The 24,454-nt window shown below is 36.5% G+C and overlaps 1 protein-coding gene across 5 annotated transcripts in view; it reads left to right on the top strand.

Moving 5' to 3' along the window:
* The window catches only part of FANCC (FA complementation group C), a 278,492-nt gene that overhangs the window by 185,111 nt on the left and 68,927 nt on the right, over window positions 1–24,454 (top strand). For all 5 annotated transcript variants that reach the window (XM_019423448.2, XM_019423449.2, XM_019423451.2 and 2 more), the window contains one exon: window positions 18,272–18,436. In XM_019423448.2, coding sequence (XP_019278993.2) covers window positions 18,272–18,436 — 165 coding nt within the window. The remainder of the gene's footprint in view (window positions 1–18,271; window positions 18,437–24,454) is intronic.

Below are 24,454 nucleotides of genomic sequence, written 5' to 3'. Positions count from 1 at the left end.
ACAGATGACGTGATACTCTACATAGAAAACCCGACAGACTCCACCAAAAGTCTGCTAGAACTGATACATGAATTCAGCAAAGTCACAGGGTACAAAATCAATGTACAGAAATCAATTGCATTTTTATACACCAATAATGAAGCAACAGAGAAATAAAGAAACTGATCCCATTTACAATTGCACCAAGAACCATAAAATACCTAGGAGTAAACCTAACCAAAGATGTAAAAGATCTGTATGCTGAAAACTACAGAAAGCTTATGAAGGAAATTGAAGAAGACACAAATGGAAAAACATTCCATTCTCATGGATTGGAAGAATAAATATTGTTAAAATGTCAATACTACCCAAAGCAATCTACACATTCAATGCAATCCCAATCAAAATTGTACCGGCATTCTTCTCAAAGCTAGAACAAACAACCCTAAAATTTGTATGGAACCACAAAAGATCCTGAAAAGCCAAAGTAATATTGAAAAAGAAAGCCAAAGTGGGAGGCATCACAATCCCAGACGTTCGCCTCTACTACAAAGCTGTAATCCTCAAGACAGTATGGTATTGGCACAAAAACAGACACATAGACCAATGGAATAGAATAGAGAACCTAGAATTGAGCCCACAAATGTATGGCCAACTAATCTTTGACAAAACAGGAAAGAATATCCAGTGAAAAGAAGACAGTCTCTTTAACAAATGGTGCTGGGAGAACTGGACAGCAACATGCAGAAGAATGAAACTAGACCAGTTTCTTATAGCGTACACAAAAATAAACTCAAAATGGATGAAGGACCTCAAAATGGAAGAATGTGAGATAGAAAATCATGAAAACCCTAGAGGAGAAAGGCAACAACCTCTTTCACCTCAGCCGTAGCAATTTCTTTACTTGACACATCTCCAAAGGCAAGGGAATTAAAAGCAAAAATGAACTATTGGGACCTCATCAAGATAAAAAGCTTCTGCACTGCAAAGGAAACAATCAACAAAACTAAAAGGCAACCGATGGAGTGGGAAAAGATATTTGCAAATGACATATTGGATAAAGGGCCAATATCCAAAATCTATAAAGAACTCACCAAACTCCACACCCGAAAAACAAATAATCCAGTGAAGAAATGGGCAGAAGACATGAATAGACACTTTTCCAGAGAAGATATCCAGATGGCCAACAGGCACATGAAATGATACGCAATGTCACTCATCAGCCAGGAAACAGAAATCAAAGCCACGCTGAGATATCACCTCATGCCTGCCAGAGTGGCTACAATGAACAAATCAGGAGACTATAGATGCTGGTGATGATGCGGAGAAATGGGAACCCTCTTGCACTGTTGGTGGGAATGCAAACTGGTGCAGCCGCTCTGGAAAACAGTGTGGAGGTTCTTCAAAAAATTAAAAATAGAACTACCCTGTGACCCAGCAATAGCACTGCTAGGGATTTACCCAAGGGATACAGGAGTGCTGATGCATAGGGGCACATGTACCCCAATGTTTATAGCAGCACTTTCAACAATAGCCAAATTATGGAAAGATCCTAAATGTCCATCAACTGACAAATAGATAAGGAAGATGTGGTTTATATATACAATGGAATACTACTTGGCAATGAGAAAGAATGAAATCTGGCCATTTGCAGCAATGTGGATGGTACTAGAGCTAAGTGAAATAAGCCCGGCAGAAAAAGACAGACACCATATGTTTTCATTCATATGTGGATCTTGAGAAACTTAACAGAAGACCATGGGGGAGGGGAAGGGAAAAAAAAGTTACAAACAGAGAGGGAAGAAGGCAAGCCATAAGAGATTCATAAAACTGAGAACAAACTGAGGGTTGATAAGCGGTGGGGGAGAGGGAAAAGTGGGTGATGGGCATTGAGGAGGGCACTTGTTGGGATGAGCACTGGGTGTTGTATGGAAGCCAATTTGACAATAAATTATATTTAAAAAAAAAGAAACATAATATTCCAAAATCTAGACTAAACAAATCAAATAGATTCAAACAAATTAAAAGGCAACTAATCACATTACAAAATGTTCTTCACTGTGTAAGAGAATTCAAAGTTGTCTTCATTGGTGAGCATTTCATTTTTAACGAATTATTAACTAAGAGAAGCTGGGAACAAGGGACTTTTGTCCCTTTTTGTTTTTGTAAAGCTATTGCCAATTAAAGCTATATCACAAATTGTCTTTGCCTTCAGCTTATAGAATCCTTTGGATCTGAACTTTAAACTATAAAACTCTTAAACAAAAACACTGGAGAAAATCTTAATGACATTAGGTTTGGCAGTGATTTTTTTTTTTTTTTTTTTTTTTTGGATAATGACCCCATAAACATAAGCAACCAAGAAAAAGTAGATAAATTGGACTTCATTAAAATTAAGAATTTTTATGAATTTACAGGATATTATCAAGAATGCAAAAAGGCAACCTAGTGAATGAGTGAAAACTTTTGTTATGTATCCAATAAAGGATTAAAATCTAGAGTATATAAAGAACTGAAACTCAACAATAACAAAAAGCTCAATTCAAAAATGGGCAATAATTTGACAATAAAGTATATTATAAAAAACAAAACAAAACAAAAACTCCAAATGGTCAGTAGAGTTGTTTAAACACGTCTCAAAAGATGATATAGAGCTGGCCAATAAGCACATGAAATAATGTTCAACATAACTAGTTATTAGGGAAATGCAAATCAAAGGCACAATGGGTACCACATCACATGTACCAGAGTGGTCTATCATTTAAAAAACAAACAAACAAAAAAGACAAATAATAAATGTTGGCAAGTAAGTTAAAAATGTAGAGCCCTGTGCATTGTTGGTGGGAATGTAACAAACTATAAAGATGATTCCTGAAAGAATAGTCTTGCTGATGGGAATGTAAAATGGTACAGCCATTGTGGAAAAGCTTGGCAGTTCCTCAAAAAATTAAACATAGACTTAAAATAAGACCCAACAATTCCACTCTTAGGCATATATTCAAAAGAAATGAAAGAAGGGACTTGAACAAATATCTCTCCATACACCAGTGTTCATGGCACCATTATTCACGATAGCCAAAAGGTGGGAACACTTCAAGTTCCCATCAATGAAACATGAAGTGGAGAAACAAAACAAGGTATATAAGTACAATAGAAAATACTATTCAGCTATAAAAGGGAATAAAATTTTTGTGTATGCAAGAATATGGATGGACATTGAAAACACCATGCTTAGTGAAATAAGCCAGACACAGAGGGGCAAATATTGTGTAATTCTATTTATATGAAGTACCTAGAAGAGGCAAACTCAATAGAGACAGAAAGCAGAACAGAGGTTATCAGGGGCTGGAGGGAATGGAGTTACTGTTTAATGGGTCTATAGTTTATGTTAAGGATACTGAAAAGCTTTGGGTATGGATCATGGTGACAGGTACACAGCATGTGAGTGTATTTAATGGTACTGAATGGTTACCAAATACAAATGATTAAAATGATAACAATTATGTATGTTTTACTACAATCAAATAATTAAGCAAGAAAAAACCCCAAAAATGATACCAAGTGTATCTCCCTCAAATGACTAAAATTGGGAACACTTACATCAATATGTGTTGGAGAAGATCTAGAACCACTGGATCTCTCATCTGCTGTCTGTGAGAATGTGAAGTGGTATGACCACTTGGTAAACAGTGTAGCAGTTTATTATAAAGTTAAATATACACTTGTCATATGACCCACCACTCTATTCTTGAGTATTTACTCACTACAAATGAAAACATAGGTAGTCACAAATATTGCTATACAAATATTTCTTTAAAAAAATTGTTTTAACGTTTATTTATTTTTGAGAGAGCGAGAGAGAATGCGAGCAGGGAAGGGGCAGAGAGAGAGGGAGACACAGAATCCCAAGCAGGCTCCAGGCTCTGAGCTGTCAGCACAGAGCGCGACACAGGGCTTGAACTCATGAACGGTGAGATCATGACCTGAGCCAAAGTCAGGCACTTAACCAATTGAGCCACCCAAGCACCCCTCTATACAAATGTTTGTATACAAATGTTCATACAAATATTAATTTTGTAATAGTTCAAAACCAGAAATGATCCAAAGGTCCACCTTAACTGGATGGATTAAACAAATAAGTATTGTCTGTTACCACCATTTAAAAAATGAAAAGGCAAGTTATAAACTGTGAGAAAGTAATTTCAAATTATGCATCTGATAAAGGGTTCCTATCCGGAATATATGAAAAACTCAGTAATAAGACAACCCAGTTAAAACAATAGGCAGGGGCACCTGGGTGTCTCAGTTAGTTGAGCATCTGACTTTGGCTCAGGTCATGATCTCCCTGTTTGTGAGTTCAAGCCCTGTACCGGGCTCTGTGCTGACAGCTCAGAGCCTGGAGCCTGCTTTAGATTCTGTGTCTCCCTCTTTCTCTGCCCCTTCCCGGCTCTCACTCTGCCTCTCTCTCTCTCTCTCTCAAAAATAAGTAAACATTAAAATTTTTTTTTAAATAGGCAAAAGATTGGAATACATGCCATCAGAAAATATATACAAATGGCTAATAAGCATGTGAACACTTGTATACAGATATTCATATCATTATTCATAATAAACAAAAAGTGGAAGCAACCCAAATACCCATCAACTCATGAATGGATAAACAAAATATGTTATGTCCACACAGTAGAATACTGTTCCTCAGTAAGAAAGGAACAATCTATTGATTCACACTGCAACATGTGTGAACCTCAAAACATTATGCTTAGTGAAAGAAGCTGGTCACAGAAGACCATATATTATATGATTTCATTTTTACCAAGTGTCCAGAATAGGCAAATCTATAGAGACAGAGTAGATTAGTTGTTGCCTGGGGCTAAAGATAGGAACAGAGATTTACTGCAGATGAGCCCAAAAGATCTTGAAGTGATGGAAAAGTCCTAAAAGTGGATCATTAGTGGTAATAGTTGTCCATATATAAATTATACCTAAAAAGTAATAAGAAGAATTCAAAGGGGGACATAGAAAACATTTACAGTCATTTATTTACATGTCGGGTGCAGACTTTGATTTTACCTTGAGATGAATGTTGAATAATAGAAATTTATTAAGAGGGGTACCTAGGTGGCTCAGTCAGTTAAGCATCTGACTTTGGCTTAGGTCATGGTCTCACAAGTGGGTTTGAGCCCCATGTCAGGCTCTGCACTGATAGCTCAGAGCCTGGAGCCTGCTTTAGATTCTGTGTCTCCCTCTCTCTCTGTCCCTCCCCTGCTTGTGCTCTCTCTCTCTCTCAAAAATAAAATAAAATAAACATTGAAAAAAATAATTAAAAAATTGAAAAATTTTCTTTAAAAACAAATTTAGTAAGAGACTTAAAACATCAGTAAGAGGCAATGTGTATGTACTCTACACCATCCTCCCAAAATATGTCAAGTTGACGATTTTTTTAAAAACTCAACTAAGAACAAACAAACAATAAAACAAAAACACTGTTAAGTGGAAAACATCAGCCACAGAATTGGGAGATAATTTGCAACCTGTAAAACAGATAAAGGATTAGTATACAAAGTATAGTAATCCTCCTGCAAATCAGTCATAAAGAGGCATACACTCCAGTATAGAGATAGACAAGAAGGATGCCTGAGTGGCTCAGTGAGTTAAGTATCTGACATGGTCATGATGTCACAGTTCGTGAGTTCGAGCCCTTCATCTCTGTGCTGACAGCTCAGAGCTTTAAGCCTGCTTTTAAAAATTTTTTATAATGTTTATTTTTGACAGAGAGAGAGACAGAGCATGAGGGGGGAAGGGGAGAGAGAGGGGGAGACACAGAATCCAAAGCAGGCTCCAGGCTCTGAGCTGTCAGCACAGAGCCCCACACGGGGCCCAAACTCACGGACCGTGAGATCATGACCTGAGCCGAAGTCGGATGCTCAACCGACTGAGCCACCCAGGTGCCCCAATAAAAAAATGTTTTTAAAGGAATGGACAAGAAATATAAGCAAGTTATTACCAAAAGAGGAAAACTAAACAAATAAACATTTAAAAAATTCAAGAGTGAGGTCAGCAAGACAGAATAGGAAGCTCCAGTTCTTGTTTCCCTTTGAAAACTCCAGAAACCAATTAAGAAGTTACAATACTCCAGGCAAGCTCAAAGTCAAAAATGGCCATATTGAAATGGGTAAGAAAGCCATTTTATACCAACCACTGTAGCCCTTCCCCTAAGCTGGCTCAGCTTGGTGGGACTGGGAGGAAAATTCTAGCTTGCAGCTTGTCCCTTGAGGGAGAAAGAAAAGAATGGAATATGTTCAGTGTTCTTGCTTTTGGGGGGGCTGCCTGAGGGACTGCCTCAGGTAACTTACCTGACTCTGACCACTGATGGGGAATGAGCAGACTTTCAATACCTGGAGAGCGTGAATGTTAGAGAGCCCTACGCTGCTTTTTGTAGCCCCAGGGAGCTGGCAGTGCTGCAGATGGAGGTTGGTGTAAGGAGAAAACACCCAACTCACAGCTTCTGTCTGGGTGGGTTGGGGGGTGGGAAAGAAGAGTAGAATGTGTATCTAATGTTCCAGCTTCTGAAGGGGCTACCCTAGGGATTGGTTTTTGTCTCCCCTGACTTGAAGCAGCCTACTTTGAAGGTCAGAGGGGCTGCAGAGAACAAAAACTTAGTGGCTTGTTGTGGCACCAGAGAACCTGCAGTACCACAGACAAACACCAGAGGGAGGAAGAGATTGCAAACTCCTGAAAAACTGGCAAGCTCTCTGGGAAATTACATAAGCCCAGAGAAGACACATCCCCAGAAAAGATTCAAAGGACCCCCAGATTCTCTCACCAGGTTGATTAGTGAAAGTTCCCCCGTACAAAGCCAGTGCATAAAGACTAGAAGAAGTGGCTTTCTTCAATTGCATAAAACACAACAAAAAATAAGGCACACAAAGAAACAGGTAAACATGGCCCAAAGGAACAAAATTAATTTGCACAAACCTACCCTAAAGAAATGGAGAGCTATGAATGAACCACCTGACAATTAAAAATAATCGTCCTAAAGGAACTCAATGCACTACAGTAGAATACAGATAAACAACTAAATTAAATCAGAAAAATGTGTAAACAAAATGAGAATATCAACAGATACAAATTATTAAAAACAACCAAACAGATATTCTGGAGCTGAAGAAAAAAATAACTGAATTGAAAAATTCACTAGAGAGGTTCAACAATAGACTGATCAAGCAGTTAACTTGAAGACATGTCACTTGAAATTATCAAATCAAGGAATAAAAAGAAAAAGAATGAAACGTTAATTAAACCATAGAGCTTATGAAACATCATCCAGTGGACCAATTGTATGTGTTGTGGGAGTCACAGAGGAAGTGAGAGAGAAAAAGACAGAGAACTATCAAATCTGAAGAAGGAATTAGACATCCAAATTCAAGAAGCTCAAACTCCCAACTAAAATAAACCCAAAAAGACCCATGGCAAGTTATGTTGTAATTAAACTGTCAAGAGACAGAGAATGTTGACAGTAGCAAGAATACAAGCACATATAAGGAAACTCCAGATTGTCAGTGGATTACTTAGCAGAAACATTAAGGCCAGAAGGGAGTGAGATGACATAGCAAAGTGCTAAAACAAAAACCTGCCAATCAAGATTATTATATGCTGCAAAGTATCCTTCACAAATGAAGGAGAGGGGTGCCTGGGTGGCTAAGTCAGTTGGCTGTCTGACTTTGGCCCAGGTCATGATCTCACAGTTTGTGGGTTTGAGCCCCGCATCAGGCTCTGTGCTGACAGCTAAGAGCCAGGAGCCTACTTCAAATTCTCTCTCTCCCTCTCTGCCCCTCCCGCTCTCACTCTGTCTCTCTCTCTGTGTCTCAAAAATGAATAAACATTAAAAAACTTGAAAAAAAATAAAAGGAAAGTGGAAAATTCACAAATATGTGCAAATTATACAACACATTTTTGAACAATGAGTCAAAGAAGAAATCACAAGGGAAATTAGAAAATATGTTCAGACAAATGAAAACACAGTATATCAAAATGTATAAGATGAGGGAAAAGCAGTACTAAGAGGAAAGTACATAGCAGTAAACATCTTGTTTAAAAAAGATGATCTTGGGGCATCTGGGTGGCTCAGTTGGTTAAGTGCCTGACTTTGGCTCAGGTCATGATCTCATGGTTTGTGAATTTGAGCCCTGCATCGGGCGGCTTCGGTTCCTCTGTCTTCCTCTCTCTCTGTCCCTCCCCCGCTTGTGCGTGCATTCTCTCTCTCTCTCTCTCTCTCTCTCTCAAAAATAAACGTTTAAAAAAATAAAGATAAAAGATCTCAAATCAGCAACCTAACTTTATACTTCAAGGAAGTAGAAAAAGGAGAATAAACTAAACCCACAGATAGCAAAAACAATGAAATAGTAAAGGTTACAGGAGAAATAAACTAAAGAGAGAATGGGAAAAAAACAAAGAATTCGATTTTTTAAAAGATCAAGAAAACTGTCAAACCCTTAACTAGACTAAGAAAATCAGCAAGAAGACTAAAATAACAAATATCAAATGAAAGAGAAGGCATTACAACTCATTGCAGAAAAATAAAAAGAGACTACTATGAACAATTATATTGCAACAAATTGGATAATCTAGAAGAAATGGATAAATTTTTTATAAACATACCAAGAGTGACTCATAAATTTAAAAATCTGAACAGATCTACAACAGGAAGGAGAAAGCTCAGAAAAGCCCAGAACTGGATGGTTTCACTAGAGAATTCTACCAAATATTTAAAGAATTAATACCAGTCCTTCTCAAACTCTTTCAAGAAATTGAAGAGGAGGGAACACTTCAAAACTCGTTTTATGAGGCCAGCATTACACTGATACCAAAATCAGATAAATACACTACAAGAAAAAAAAACTGCAAGCAATATTCCTGATGAATATTCATGTGTAAAAATCCTCAGCAATATACAAGTCAACCAAACTCAGCAATTAAAAAGATTCTGCATCATGGTCAAGTGGGATTTATTCCTAGCATGCAAAGTTGGTTCAACATTCAAAAACCAATTGGTGTAGTACACCATATTAACAGAATGATGGACAAAAACAAATGATAATTTCAATTAAAGCAGAAAAAACTATTTGATAAAATTCAACATCCTTTGATGATAAGAACATTCAGTAGAGTAGGAATACAGGGAACATACTTCAACAAAATAAAGACAATGTGTGAAAAGCCCACAGCTAACATCACACTCCATGGTGAAAGACTGAAATTTTTTCCTTCTAAAATCATGAACAAAGCAAGGATACCCTCTCTCACCACTTCTTTTTAACACAGTACTAGAAGCACTGGAGCCATTAGGCAAGACAAAGAAACAAAAGGCATCCAAATTTTAAAGAACCTCTTATTCTGCTTATACATGACATGATGTTATATGCAGAAGACCCTAAAGATTCCACAGAAAAACTATTAAAACTAGTAAATTAACTCAGTAAAGTTACAGGATACAAAATAAATACTCAAATATCACTTGTGTTTTATACACTAGTAGTGAGCAGTTTTACAAAGAGATTTTTTTTATATATAAAAAGCCCATTTACAGTAGCATCAAAAAGAATAAAATGTTGAGGAATAAACTTAAGGAAATGAAAGACTTATATGCCGGAAGCTACAAAATGTTGCTGAAAGAAATTAAACATGACACAAATACATAAGAGGCATTCCGTGTTGAGGGACTGGAAGACTTAATATTGTTAAAATGTCCATACTACCCCAAGCAGCCCATAGATACAATGCAGTCCTATTAAAATCCGAATGGCATTTTTCTTTTGCAGAAATAGATTTTTTAAAAAGTCCTAAAATTCATATAGAATCTCAGAAGACCCCAAATAGTCAACAACCTTGAAAAGAGAAACAAAACTAGAGGCCTCACCCTTCCTGATTTCAAAACATATTACAAAGCTAGTCATTAAGCCACTTTGGTACTTGTATAAAGCCAGACACAAAGACCCACAGAACAGAATAGCAAGGAAGTGGCAAAAAGATACCCGTAATGTCATCATTACATAAAGTTTTAAAACACTCAAAACAATACACACATATAAAGTAAAAGTGTTAAAACTAGACAGAAAGAGGGCGCCTGGGTGGCTAAGTCTGTTGAGTGACTCTTGATTTAAGTTCAGGTCATGATCTCATAGTTCCTGAGATCAAGCTCCACATCACGCTCTGAACTGACAGCTCAGAACCTGCTGGAGATTCATTCTCATTCTCATTCTCATTCTCATTCTCATTCTCTGTCTCTCTCTCTCTCTCTCTCTCTCTCTCTCTCTCTCAAAAATAAACATTAAAAAAAAAAACAAAAAAAAAACTAGACAGAGAGGACTCCCATCGTTAGGGGAGTGCTAACTCCTAGGAAGGGGAAGAGAAAATGAGACAGGAGAGGGTGTTTCAACTGTAACTGAAACATTTTTATTTCTTTAAAACGTCAACTAGAAATATCACTAAAATGTTAGCATTGTGAAATCATGGCAATGAGTGCACAGTTGATGTTATAGTAATTCCCTATGTTCTTCTATACATAATTTTATAATTAGACTTTTTAAAAATCAAAATACAGTGCTAGCTGGCAACATACCAAAACTTAAAAGAGAATATTCATAATAAAGGAATAATTTCCTGCCACAGGGTCTTATTTCCAAAATGGCAGTTGTAGTTCATGAAAAAAAATCATTTTTAATCAGCCTTAGATTGCTTAATATTGATTCCTCTCTGCACTCTGCAGTATTTTTTCTCCTTTACAGTGTCTTTCTGCACTGTACCCATTATTTGACTATACTGGTCTTTCAGATTCTTTCTTCAGAATGTGTACTTTTCATTTTCTCACCCTCAGGACAGAAGAGGACAGCAGTTCAGAAAGGCATCTAAACTCCATTGACCACAATTAGGAAAGCCTGCTGGAAACTATTAGCTAATATACTCTTTACATCTGAGAAATTTCCATTTGTGCCAGATTGGCTCATTTTGTGGGGCAGGTTAATTCCCGAGTTTATGATTGCTTCTTCAGTAAGGATGTATGTTTTTAAAAAAAATAATATGCACATTCCCTGGCGCAGAGCAGTTTTCTGAAGGATGTCCATGCTGGCACCCAGCTGGCAGTAGCAGCAAGGATAACATGGTGATTAATTTGGTAATAGTTTAAAAACATTTTTAGTCAAAGCAAATCATTGATGTAATTAGTAGAACTCTTAACTGAATTTACCAAGAATATGAGGTGCATATGCTAGTAGAATGTCCTTTGGACACTGATACATCTGATACATTCCTAATTTGCTCTTTTGAATGGTGTTTACTATGGAGTCTTAATTTTTAGAATGAATTTTAGAATTCAACAAGAAATTTTTGCAGGTATTTTTTTGAATGTGTTGAATTTTTAGAGAAATTAAATTAAGTTCATTTATAATTATCAGAAGATTGAATTTAAAAAAGCAATTTGATGCTCAGCATTCTTTTTGAGTCTCTTTATGAGCGTTTAAAGTTCTACTTTTAAGACCTGAAGCCAGGAAGTTCTGTTCTCCATCCATAAAAGAACCTGGATCCCTTAAAGCTTATGTGAGACTCAGAACTCCACATCTACAGCTCTCTAGTGAATTATAAATCCAACCAAGTGTGTTCTCTTGTCTCAGTTAGAAACTGATTTCATGAAATCAGGTAGTGAAATGCCATCATGATAACATTTGAAAGAGCTGCCAAACATGCTGGAGCCATTATATTTGTTGCTGTCATAACTTATAATAATAACTAGAATATGCGTCATAACAATATAAATTTGCTATATATATATGAAGTTATCTGTGCATTTCTAAGATTTAAAAATCAAAAAAGTTGAATAAGAATATAGCATAGTGGGCAAACTACTTTCCAGTACACTTGAATGCAGATATTCCCGTTATTTATGAAACTTGAATTTTATCATTACTTACCTTCTGCTTGGAAGACTTGAAATGTTCAAGTCGCCAAGGGCCTCTCAAACTTAAACACCATACAAACAATGCTATTCTGTTTTTCTCTGTTTTTTTTTTTTTTAAAGAGGGCATCTGTACATTTTTTTCACTTTTTGCTACTTGAATGTTTCAAGTTCATTTCAAAAGACTCAAAAGTCTCTTAGAAAATATAAAAATCTCATAACTTTGATGCATAAAATGTCAGAGGAACAAAAAACATAGGAAAATCTGTTTGGTTTCCTTTTGCATTCTTTTTAGACGCCTGATAAATGGTCTTGTCATAGCATTTTAAATAGAATTTCACTTGCCACCAACTAAAATCAACAATTCAATGACAGAATGTTTAAATTCTCTCCTGTTCTTTGCTATAAACCGTCTAGAAGGAATGACATTCTGGACTTTCTGAGCATCATCAGTTTATCTTGTAGTTAGTTCTGTGGTTTGCTGCAGATGGTTTGGAAACTTCAACATAGCCACATGAGAATGATGTTTCTAGCAGTATATGGTTACTGTTGAACCTTCTGCAGTTGAATTCTTGTGCAAAGATCATTTGGAAGTGTTGCTCTGGCAATTAATCAAGACATAATACTTAGTGTACTCCAGTCTGGAAAGTGTTGCCTAACTCTAGTTGAAGTTGGATTTCCACACTCTGGCAAGCTCAAGACCAAAAGAGGGAGCCATGAAGGCTGTGAGCACCTTGAAGCCTTTCAGAACATTATCAGTTGACCTGCATTTAGGTAGGTCAACTGACAAGCTACTGAAATTTATATGAAACTTTAGGGTTTTTTTTAAAGTAGGCTCATGCCCAGCATGGAGCCTAATGCAGGGCTTGAACTCACAACCCTGAGATCAAAACCTGAGCGAGGTCAAGAGTCAGATGCTTAACCAACTAAGCCACCGAAGCACCCCAAAAGACTTTAGAAATTTTCACAAAATTCTCTTGGACCTTTTCAGCCTGATTGGGAGATACAGTCTGCATCCCATAAATTTCAGTGCTTAATAAATGCCCTTGTTGCCAGGATTGTCTTTTCCATACCCCTAGTAGCCAGTGATAGTCTCTGAGCCCTCTCTTCTAAAGTAATGAGAGAATGGTAAAAATTTTAAGATAATGAGGGAAAAGTTGGACTTAACCGGTTCTTCCAGAGAGGATTGCTGAAGGGCAAGATCAACACCTCCCTGCTTCATTCAGAGTTCTAGATTTATTGAGTACATGTAACTATTTTTCCATTTCTCAGATACACATCAGGCTCTTAATACTCTATGCAAAATATTCTGCTAGATTCTGTGCAAAATATACATGAAAAACAGTCCACATTACAGACATACAACAACTCTTCCCTTCTCCAATCCCACCCAATAAGTTCATAAATTCCAAAACTTTATGGTATTTACAACTCAAGCCAAATATGTCTTTTCATTAAAATTAGATAATGGACTCAAAAACACAATTATTTTTAAATCTAAAACCACCTTGGTGGTTAGAGAAAGACAGTAAAGCATAGTGGAAGATACCTGTGGTTGAAGAGACCTCAGTCATTTAGGAAAGTGGTAAAGAACAAGAAGTGAATTTTGCAAAAGGTAATTATTTGAGGAGAAAAGACAAACTGCACACAAGAAATCATTAGTGGAGTTTGACAAAAAATTTATCTCTGAGAATTTTATTGTTGATTATCAAGAAAATATAGCTAAACTAAAACAAAAAAGACAAAACAGAAAATCTAAAACATAGTTCTATCATGTCTATTAAAGTATTCAGATTGTTACTAGAGATTGATAATCATCTAGTTCTCGGGACTACTACTGAAGAAGTAGTGTGGAGCAGTGTTTCTCAAATTACAGTAGGCATAAGAATCACCTGATGTTAAGATGTTAAGGAACAGATTTCTTGGCCCCATTCATAGGGGTGCTGTTGCTGGTGATTCTGAGGACCATATTTTGAGTAGCTCTAATGTAGAGAACTTGGCCAGATCCTAAAGATTAAAGTGCAAGAGAGTAAGATGAAAATGTAATATAAGAGACAAAATCAAGTGGTGAACTAAATTCATGCATGGCCTAGCATTCACTTTATCCTCCCAACTCTTAGCAATGATGGAGAAATTTTAACAAATATATAAATACTAATAAATACTAATAAATAAATACTAAATAAATACTAATAAATAAGGCATTTGATGACCCACAAGTTACAAGAAAGACTTCAAGTGGCAGGTTATGGGATATTTTTGAAGGAAAATATCACAGCCCAAAAAGCTTGCAAGAGAAAACTACTGCAAAAGGTAAAAGTAACATTGGAGTGGATTCATGGAGCAGGAGGTACCTGGCAGCCAACAAGACAGCCTGTTGCACTGCCTCAATTTACAGAAGCCAGCTAAGGGCTAGGCCCTCATGCAGTCCTTATCTGCTGTCTTCCAACAAGAGACAACAGAAGTGTCCTGTTTCCATCAGGAAGGAGGGAGAAGATTTGGAGGAGGAATGAGCATCAAATGGCTTTTAATTCCCAGCCATTCTGGGGGTGCTGCAATGCCCAGAGTACAATTTATTGGCAACCCCAACCAGGAATACATCCTGACCCTCTCCGCAAGTACCAGAGGAGGCTGTGGTAAAAAGCAGTCATGGAGAGGCTAGTGGGAAATCCCAAATTCCAGAGAGGGGAAACAAAAATCCCTAGATATTCATGGAAAACCAACACCATAAGGAAAGATGAACTAAATGCCACAAAACAGAAGATACATTACCTAAGACAAGCAAATGGTTAAAAAAGGGGGGGGGGGGATGATAATTAATGTCTTAAAAATAAGAGAAACTATCAAATCCTTGAAATAGAAATAAATTGGTTATGTTTTTAAAAGAGGGGACTCATAGACGAAAAAAAAAAAAAAGTAAAAGACTGAATAGGAAATACAGCTGAATAGCAAGTAATGACTTCAAAGATTGAGCCAAATAGTTCTCCTAGGTTAAAATACAAAAGGGCAGAGTAGTAGAAAGTAAGAAGGTGAGGGGTTGTTTTTGTTTTTCTTTTTCTTAATAGAAGAGATCAGAAGGGGATGTCAGGGAAGATGATGGAGGAGGAAGTACCAGGAATCCATCCTTTACTTAGACAAAAATTTTACTGACAGACTGTGTCTGATGTAACTGTTCTGGAACTCTGAAGTCTGTTTGAAGGCTTACAGCTTTTGGGGGAAGTCTTGGCCAGTAAATTGTTCATTTCAGCTATTACCATGGTAGAGACTACCCATAACCAATCCCCTAGACCCGTGGTGGACAGTTGTACCTGCATTTCTAGACAGGCTTGCAGTAGCCGGGGTGGACAGTGCTTGAGTTTTGATCTTGTATCAAAAGATAATACACACATATGAAGCAGCCATTATAATACTCCTGCCTTGTGGGGCAACTGGGTGGCTCAGTCAGTTAAGTGTCTGATTCTTGATTTCGTCTCAGGTCATGATCTCATGGTTTGTGAGTTTGAGCCATGTTGGGCTCCATGTTGACAGTGTGGAGACTGCTTGGGATTTTCTGTCTCTCCCTCTCTCCCTGCCCCTTCTGAACTCACTCTCGCATGCTCTCGCTCAAAAAAAATAAACTTAAAAAAATTTTTTTTAATGTTCTTGTAAATTAATCATGAGAGATTTGTCATGAAAAACTTAATAAAAGGAGTGGAAGATAAATTTGAAAAGTTCTTTTAAATCTAGAGTAAAAAGACCAAGAGATGAAAAATAAGAAAGAAAAGACAGCAAAGTGTCCAGGAAATTCAATATCCAGAATCATTGGAGTTCTCATAGAAAACAGATTGAAAAATGGATAGGAAATTGTCAAAGAAACAATCTAATAGAACTTTTCTTATTTAAGATCCACTGAGTGCTGACCACAATGAATAAAAATAAATCCATACCAAAACATATCAGTGTAAAATTTCAAAGAGGATTTCCAAAAGCCTCCAGGGAGTGAAAACAGGACTTATATAAAGGATGAAAATTCATAATAGCATGGAGCTTCTCAGAAACAACACTGGAGGAAGCTAGAAGGCATTAGAACCACACCCTTACAATTTTGTTGGAAAATTACAAGATTTCTATACTCAGCCAAAGTGTTAATCAAGTGTGAGAGTAAAATAAAGATATTTCCAGACATGCAAGGTCTCAAGTACTTTATCACTCATGTACCTTTTTCCACATAAGAAGAATGAACCAAGAAAGAAAAAGATATGGGGTTCAGGAGAGAAGTGAAGGAAATCCCCATGACAGAGACCAAGGTGTTAACTGTACAGAGGGAATAAAAAGCAATCTGCCTGGATTGGAACAGGTCAGAGGGTTCTAGGAAAAATTTCTTTAATATGATGAAAATGGTAGTATGTCAGATGTATTTGAATGTATCGCAAGGAGATTATGCACTTGGGTTAGAGTTTGGGGAAAAGTAAACTGGTAGTCTCTTGGAATGCAGTTAATATACAAATACTCACACAGGGTCACTGATAGACATATGCATAGATACCACTGCAGCAGTGTTTTTAGTAATAAACTATAGCAGTAATAGTAACAGTAATTCTCAGCAGTAATACTGAAAAATTGGAAATAACCTAAATGCCTATAAATAGAGGCTTTGTTAAATTATAGAACACACATTTAAAAAAAATTTTTTAACGTTTATTTATTTTTGACAGAGAGACAGAAAGCGCGAACGGGGGAGGTGCAGAAAGAGAGGGAGACACAGAATTCGAACGAGGCAGGCTCTAGACTCTAAGCTGTCAGCACAGAGCCTGATGCAGGCTCGAACTCATGAATCATGAGATCATGACCTGAGCTAAGTTGGACATTTAACCTGAGCCATCCAGGCGCCCCTAGAACATACATTTTTTAATATGAGGCAGCAAGTAAAAAAAAAAGTGAGGGACCGCTTTATGTTCTCTGCTATGGTTCCATTTGTGTTTCAAAAAGCACATGCTAAATTTCTAGATTTATATATAAATATAGCTAGGAAAAGCTCTAATAGCGTACATCTCAAACTTTCATTTTATTGATCTCTAGTTGATTTATTCATGTAACATCTATTTCTTGAGCATATGGTATGTGTAAGGAATCATTTCCTGTATGCTAGAAGCGGAGCAGAGATCAAAATAGAAAAAAGTATCTGTCCTTATAAAGCTGATATCCTAACAGGAAGAAACAGATGATGAACAATAAATAAATAAATACATTATAGGTCAGGTGATGAAAAGTACTCTGAAGAAAAGTAAAACAGGGTAAGTGAGATCAGAGATACACAGTGGGGTGAGATGGCATTTTCTCTATTAAGCTCTGCTGTCCACTGGGGCTTCCTGGAGTTATGGACAAGTTCTGGAAGTTTGCAGTGTTCAGTACCATCAGCCACTAGCCTCATGTACCGGTTGAACATTTGTTATGTGGCTGGTGCAACTGAGAACAGGAATTTTGAATTTTCTTTCATTTAAATTAAATTGCCACATGTAGCTGATTGCTACCATATTGGTAAGTACATTGAAATGGGATGGTCAGGGATGCCGTCACATAAAGCAGCATTTGAGCTGAGATTGATATGGAATGAAGGAGCTAGCTAGCCATGAGTTCTGGGCAGAATGAACAACAGGACCCACCTGGAGTAGTTAGAGGCCTAGAGGACTGGAGTAGGATGAGCAAGGGAAAAAGTAGAAGGAGATGAAGCCAGAGAAACAGAAGGGGCCCTGTCATGGAAGGCCTCAGCAGCCAGTATAAGACTTTCCTAGTTCTCTGAGGTGGGAAGCCATTGCAAAGCTTTGAGCAGACAGGTGAAGTGATCTGAATTTTTAAAGAGTTTCTGGAATTGTTTTAATGATAAACAGTGGGAGTGAAGACAGAAGCAGGGAGAACTTAGAAGGCTCCCACGGTAACCTAGGCTGGAGGTGATGGTGAATTAGGGGGTAGTGATGCGCATGTAGAGAAGTTGTCAGATGAATTGACGGTATTTACTGTTGGATTAGGTAAGGGGCATGAGAAAGGGGGGAATCAAGGATGGCCTTCAAAGCCTGAGGAAATGAGATTGTTAGGACTGGGGAAAGAATGTTTGGGGAAGGAATTCAAGAGTTCTGTTTTGGGCATGGTAAATTGGAGGTGCCTCTAGATAGTTATGCCAAAGTCTTGAGAATAAGTGGTGTTAAAATGGGACTAAAGGATTTCTTCTAGAGAATGGAGTAAGAGAAGAATTCATAGATGGTGTTAGGGTAGCCCCCTTTATGTGAGGGACAAAGCAAGTAACTTGTCAATCTTAGCATGAAGATTTTCTAAGATTTGGATAATTATTTGTTATTCATTCCATAGAATGGCTCCTGAAAAGATAAGGTTCCTGTCGCGAGTTTGTGTACCACTTGTAACTCTGCCAGATATCCAACCACTGGTGGAGGCTCTGCTCACCTACCATGGACATGAACCTCAGGAGGTGCTCTGGCCTGAATTCTTTGATGCTGTGAATGAGGCCTTCTTGCTGTAAGTGATACCATTTACTCTCTCATCCAGCATTGTTTTTCCTTTTCTTAGAATACTTCAGCATATTGGAAATGCGGTTTTCAAACTTTGGTTCCAGTACCACTCTATGATCATAGAGATTATTGAGGATCCCAGTGAGTTCTTTTTTTAAAAAATGTGCATTGTATTTATCAATATTTTATCATATTTGAAAATAAAACAGATATTCTAAAAGTATTCATTTTCAAATAATAAATTGATTACATGTTCACATAAATAGCATATTTTTATTAAAAAGTGATCTTTTCCAAGAAAATATGTATACCAGAAGCAGCATTATTTTACATTTTTGCAAATCTCTTTATTGTCTGATGGAAGACAGCTGGGCTCTCATACATGTTTCTGTGTGCAGCCTGGTACAGCCTGGTATGTTGTTTCCATTGAAGTGTAGAAAATTCAGTCTCATAGAGATATATTGGAACAGACAGGAATACTGCAGTAGCCATCTCAGATAATTGTGGATTTTCAAAATGTTTTGAAAATGGTAGTGTTGTAAGGTTAGTTGCTATGCTGAATCTGAGATTATAACAATGAGCTTTTCATACTGTTACATTAAAACCCATTGGATGTCTGTGGTATACTTTTAAAAGCTCTTTTGCCCAAGCAGGATCTTGTAGCCTTATGCATGGTTCATTTGGAAAATACTGGTTTATTAAGTTATGTAGACCTTTTCAACCTTGACATATTTCATTTTATAGTATCAAAACTTACATTCATTCTTGTCAGCACCAAGCCCATCAGAAATGTGTTCAGGTGTTGGGGAGCTGTCAAGCTCCCACTGACAGGAGTGAATTTTCCAGGATTCAAAGTCTGCTTAAACACTCACATTTATCATTGGCTACAAAATACTGTCATTTGTTTTCCTTGAAGTACAAGGGTCATTTCACTAATTTTTGAGAAAATGTGTGCCAAATACTCAACTCTGAGCAGCCACTGTTTGCCATTCTTCCATGTAAATTTCCATGACAAAAAGGTGTAGTTGATCTTGCAGCTCTTACACTTGCAAGTGCTTTTCCTGGGGACAACCATCCGGATTTGTCATGCAGCAGAAGGGCATTATGCATGCTTTCCTTTTCCCCACACACAATGTTTTTTTTAATCAAAAGTATTCGCCAGTGTAAGATTCAGTGAAATTAATATTTGACGCTGCTTCATCAAACACAGTTTTGTGTGAAACTGGCAGTGTTACTACTGTACACAGAGTGAAGAACACAGTGACCGTTTCCCTGCTTGACTCGTGCTGGGCACGGTGGTTTTGCTCACTAGTGCTGCTGCACTTCGAGTGCAAATGTCAACACGGCTGTCCCAGGAAAAGCCATGAGCTTCGGAATAGTTATTCAACACTTTGATATTTCTCTACCACATGTGCGTACTGCCCGGTTCTCTTAACAGAACTCCTGTTGATACCTGTTGTTGTTGATACCAGATGAATACTAGCAACACAGCAAGGTCTTCCATCTCTAGAGATTCAGTTTTAAGGCAGCAGTGTAATCCTCTTGATGAAATATTAACGTGTTACATCTATGTTTGAATTATTTAATTCCTCTTTTTTAGACTCTGAATGATTGGTCTCAAATTGGTGCCACAGTTAACTAGTACTACAACAGTAATTTGGAAGCATTCTATTGAATATGGCACAATGAGGTAAATTATTAACCTCTCTGAAGCCAGGGGAAGAATCACTTTCCTCATATTTGCTTTCATTTATAGGTTAGTCCAGTTGCTTTGGAGTAGTTGTCTCCCTGTCATGAGTCAAAAGAAATACCTGATGTAGTGGTTTCATCTTTTCACAAACAGCTGGAGATGAGAAAGCAAACATTTTAATTCTCCTTCATAAAGTCAATGATCCATTCTTAAGTGTAACAAAATATATTATAGGGGTGCCTGGATGGCTCAGTCGGTTAAGCATCCGACTTCAACTCAGGTCATGGTCTCACAGTTTTCTGAGTTCAAGCCCCGCATCGGGTTCTGTGCTGACAGCTTAGAGCCTGGGGCCTGCCTCAGATTCTGTGTCTCCCTCTCCCCCACTCATGCTCTGTCTCTGTCTCTGTCTCTCTCTCTCTCTCTCTCTCTCTCTCTCTCTCTCAAGAATAAATAAATGTTTAAAAATAAAAAGAAAATATATTATGAATGAATTTTATTTTTGAATAAGATAACAAATTATGAGAAAATCTAAAAATGTCATATTTATATATTTCTGAAGAATATCTAAGTATATGTACACCTAAAATAATTTAGATAAAATTTAGAAGAGTTTTCCAAAAATGTTTAAGTATTATTGCAAAACTAGACAATAAAGTGTACTTGCTTCCTGTTATGTTTCCATGTAGGTACAAGAGGAAATATCAGTTTGTTTAGTTATTTATCTACTTAATTATTTACTTACTTACATCCCCTCCACCCCCCCGCTTTATTGAAATATAATTGACATATAACATTGTGTAAACTCAAGATGTACAAGTTAATTTGATACACTTTTTATGTTATAAAATCATTACCACCATAGCTGAGCTAACACGTTCATCATGTCACACACTCACCATTTCTTTTTGGTGGCAAGAACATTTAAGATCTACTCTCTTAGCAACTTTAAATATTGTTTCAACTAAAATTATATCAACTATAATCACTATAATGTACATTAGATCCCCAGAATTTATTCATCTTCTAACTGGAAGTTTATACTCTTTGACCAACATGTCCCCATTTCACCACACCCTAGTTCCTGGCAACCGTCTTTCTAGTCGCTGTTTCTGTGAGTTCAGCTCTTTTAGATTCTGCATAAAGTGATATCATACAGTATTTGTGCTTCTCTGTCTTATTTCACTTAATGCCTTCAGGTCCATCCGTGTCACAAATTGCAGGATTTCTGTCTTTCTCATGGCCGAATAATATTCCACTACATAAATATACCACATCTTCTTTATTAATTCATCGACTGATAGACACTTAGGTTGTTTCCATATCTTGACTAATGTGAATGCTGCAGTACACATGGGAGTACAGATATCTTTTTGAGATACATTTTCATTTCCTTTGGATATATTCCCACTAATGGGATTGCTGGATCATAGAGTCATTTTAATTTTAATTTTTGAGGTATATCTGTTCTGATGAGTTGTAGAAATTCTTTATATATTTTGAATATTAGCCCCTTCTCAGATATATCATTTGCAAGTATCTTCTATGCAGCAGGTTGTGTTTTCATTTTGCTGTGCAAAAGCTTTTTATTTTGGTATAGTCTCAATAGCTTATTTTTGCTTTTGTTTCCCTTGCCCAATGGAACATACCCATGAAAATGTGCCTAAGGCTAATGTCCAAGAGATGACTGCCTATGTTTTCTTTTAGGAGTTTTGTGGGTTTTGGTCTCACAGTTAGATCTTTAATTCGTTTTGAGTTTATTTTTGTGTATGGTATAAGAAAGTGATCCAGTTTCATTCTTTTGCATGCAGCTGTTCAGTTTTCCCAGCACCATTTATTGAAGGGACTGTCTTTTCTTATTGTATATTCTTGTCTCCTTTGTCAGATTAAAGGACCATATAAGCATAGGTTTATTTCTGGTCTCTCTATTCTATTCCATTGATCTATGTCTCTGTTTACGTGCCAGTACCGTAGTGTTTTGATTACTACAGCTTTATAGTATATCTTGAAATCTGGGATTGTGATACCTGTAGCTTTGGTGTTCTTTCTCATGATTGCTTTGGCTATTCAGGTTCTTTTGTGGTTCCATACAAATTTTAGTATTATTTTTCGTGTTCTTTCCCAGCTTCATTTATTGATGAGACTGTCCTTTCTCCATTTTATATTTTTGGCTCCTTTGTCATAAAATGCATATATGCATAGATATATTTTTCAGTTCTCTGTTCTATCACATTAATCTGTATGCCTGTTTTTATGCTAATACCATACTGTTTTAATCACTATAGCTTTGTAAAATAGTTTGAAATCAGGGAGCATGATGTCTCCAGCTTTGCTCTTTCTCGAGATTGCTATGGCTATTTGGGGACTTTCAGAGATACATATAAATTTTAGGATTGTTTGTTCTGTTTCTATAAACTACCATTGGAATTTTGATAGTTGATGCATTGAATTTGTAGATTGCTTTGGGTATATGGACATTTTAACAGTATTAATTCTTGTTAGGTTTTTATAGATATTCTTTATCAGTTTGTGAAAATTGTCCTCTGTTCCTAGTTTACTGAGTTTTTGTATTGAATGGGTTTGGATTTTAGCAAATACTTTCTCTGCATCTATTGATATGATCACATGATTTGTCTTTTTTAGCCTGTTGATGTGATTGATTACATTAATTCATTCTCAAAAGTTAAAACAGCCATGCATACCTGTGACAAATTCCACTTGGTTGTGATGCAGAATTCTTTTTGCACTGTTAGATTAAGTTTGCTAATATTTAGTTGAGGATTTTTGTTTCTATGTTAAGGAGAGATATTGGTCTCTAAGTTTATCAAATTTATCCCCATAGAGTTGCTCATAGAGTTCCTTTATTATTCTCTTAATGCCCATAGTGATGTAGTGATGTCTTCTCTTTCATGTCTGACGTTAGCAATTTATGTTCTCTTTATGGAGACTTAAATTGATTGTATTGATCTATTCCAAAAACCAAGAAAATCATTGATTTTCTCTATTGCTTTCCTGTTTTCCGTGTTGTTATTATTTCTTCTGTTTACTTTGCTCTTCTTTATCTTAATTAAGAGCTTAATTTGCTCTTCTTTATCTATATAGCTCCCTGAGGTAGAAACTTAGGTTGTTGATCTTAGATATTGCTTATTTTCTGAATATGCATTTAGTGCTATAAATTTTCCTCTAACCACTACTTTTGTTGCATACCACAAATTTTGATGAATTGTGTTTTCATTTTCACTTAGTTCAAGATAATTTTAAATTTCTCTTGAGGTTTCTTACTTGAGCCATGGGTTACTTAGAAGTGTGTTGTTGAATCTCTACATAATTTGGGATTTTCAAGTTATGTTTCTGTTACTGATTTCTGGTTTATAATTCCTTTTTGGTCTTAGAGCAGATACTGTATGATTTCTATTAATTTAAATTTGGAAAGGGGTGTTTTATAGCCAGAATGTGGTGTATCTTGGTGAACGTTCCTTGTGAACTTAAGAAGGATGTGTGTTCTGCTCTGGTTGGATGAAGTCGACTACAAATGGCAATATATATAGTTGATTGATGGTTTTTTTTGAGTTCAACTATGTCCTTACAGATTTTCTGTCAACTGGATCAGTCCATTTCTGATAGAATGATGTTGACATATCTTCAGCTATGATAGTAGATTCATCTCCTTGCAATTCTGTTATTTTTTACTCATATAATTTTATACTCCATTATTAGGCACATACCAGTTAAAGATTGTTATATCTTCTTGGAGAATTTATGCCTTTATCAATATGTAATGAACTTCTATATTCCTGATAACTTTGCTTGCTTTGAAGCCAGCTCTAAAATTAGTATATCTATTCCTGCTTTCTTTTGATTAGTGTTAGTTATATTTTTCTCCATCCATTAGTTTTAATCTGTATGTTTCTTTATATTTAAAGCTGGTTTCTTGTAGACAAGGTATATATAGTTGAGTCTTGTTTTTTGATCCACTCTGTCAGTCTGTATCTTTAAATTGGTGCAGTTAGACCACTGAGGTGCAACGTGATTATTGACATAGTTGGATTAATATCAATTATATTCCTTACTGCTTTATATTTGTTGCTCTTGTTAATTTGTTGCTCTTTTCGTCTTCCACTCTTTTACTGCCTTTTGTGTCTGAAATATACATTTATAGCTAATCTAAATCCACTTTCACATAACACTACACCACTTCACAGATAGTGTGAGTACTATTCAATAATAAAATAATCCTAACTCCCCCTTTTTGTCTCTTGTATCATTATCATACATTTCACTTATACATAGCATACATAAGTGCGCACACACACACACACACACATAATTGAGTACCTT

Source organism: Panthera pardus, unplaced genomic scaffold (assembly GCF_024362965.1).
Source record: "Panthera pardus isolate Hobbes unplaced genomic scaffold, ASM2436296v1 HiC_scaffold_20, whole genome shotgun sequence".
NCBI classification, from domain to species: domain Eukaryota; kingdom Metazoa; phylum Chordata; class Mammalia; order Carnivora; family Felidae; genus Panthera; species Panthera pardus.
Note: the sequence above shows the minus strand (reverse complement) of the source record. Positions and strands in the feature narration are given on the sequence as shown.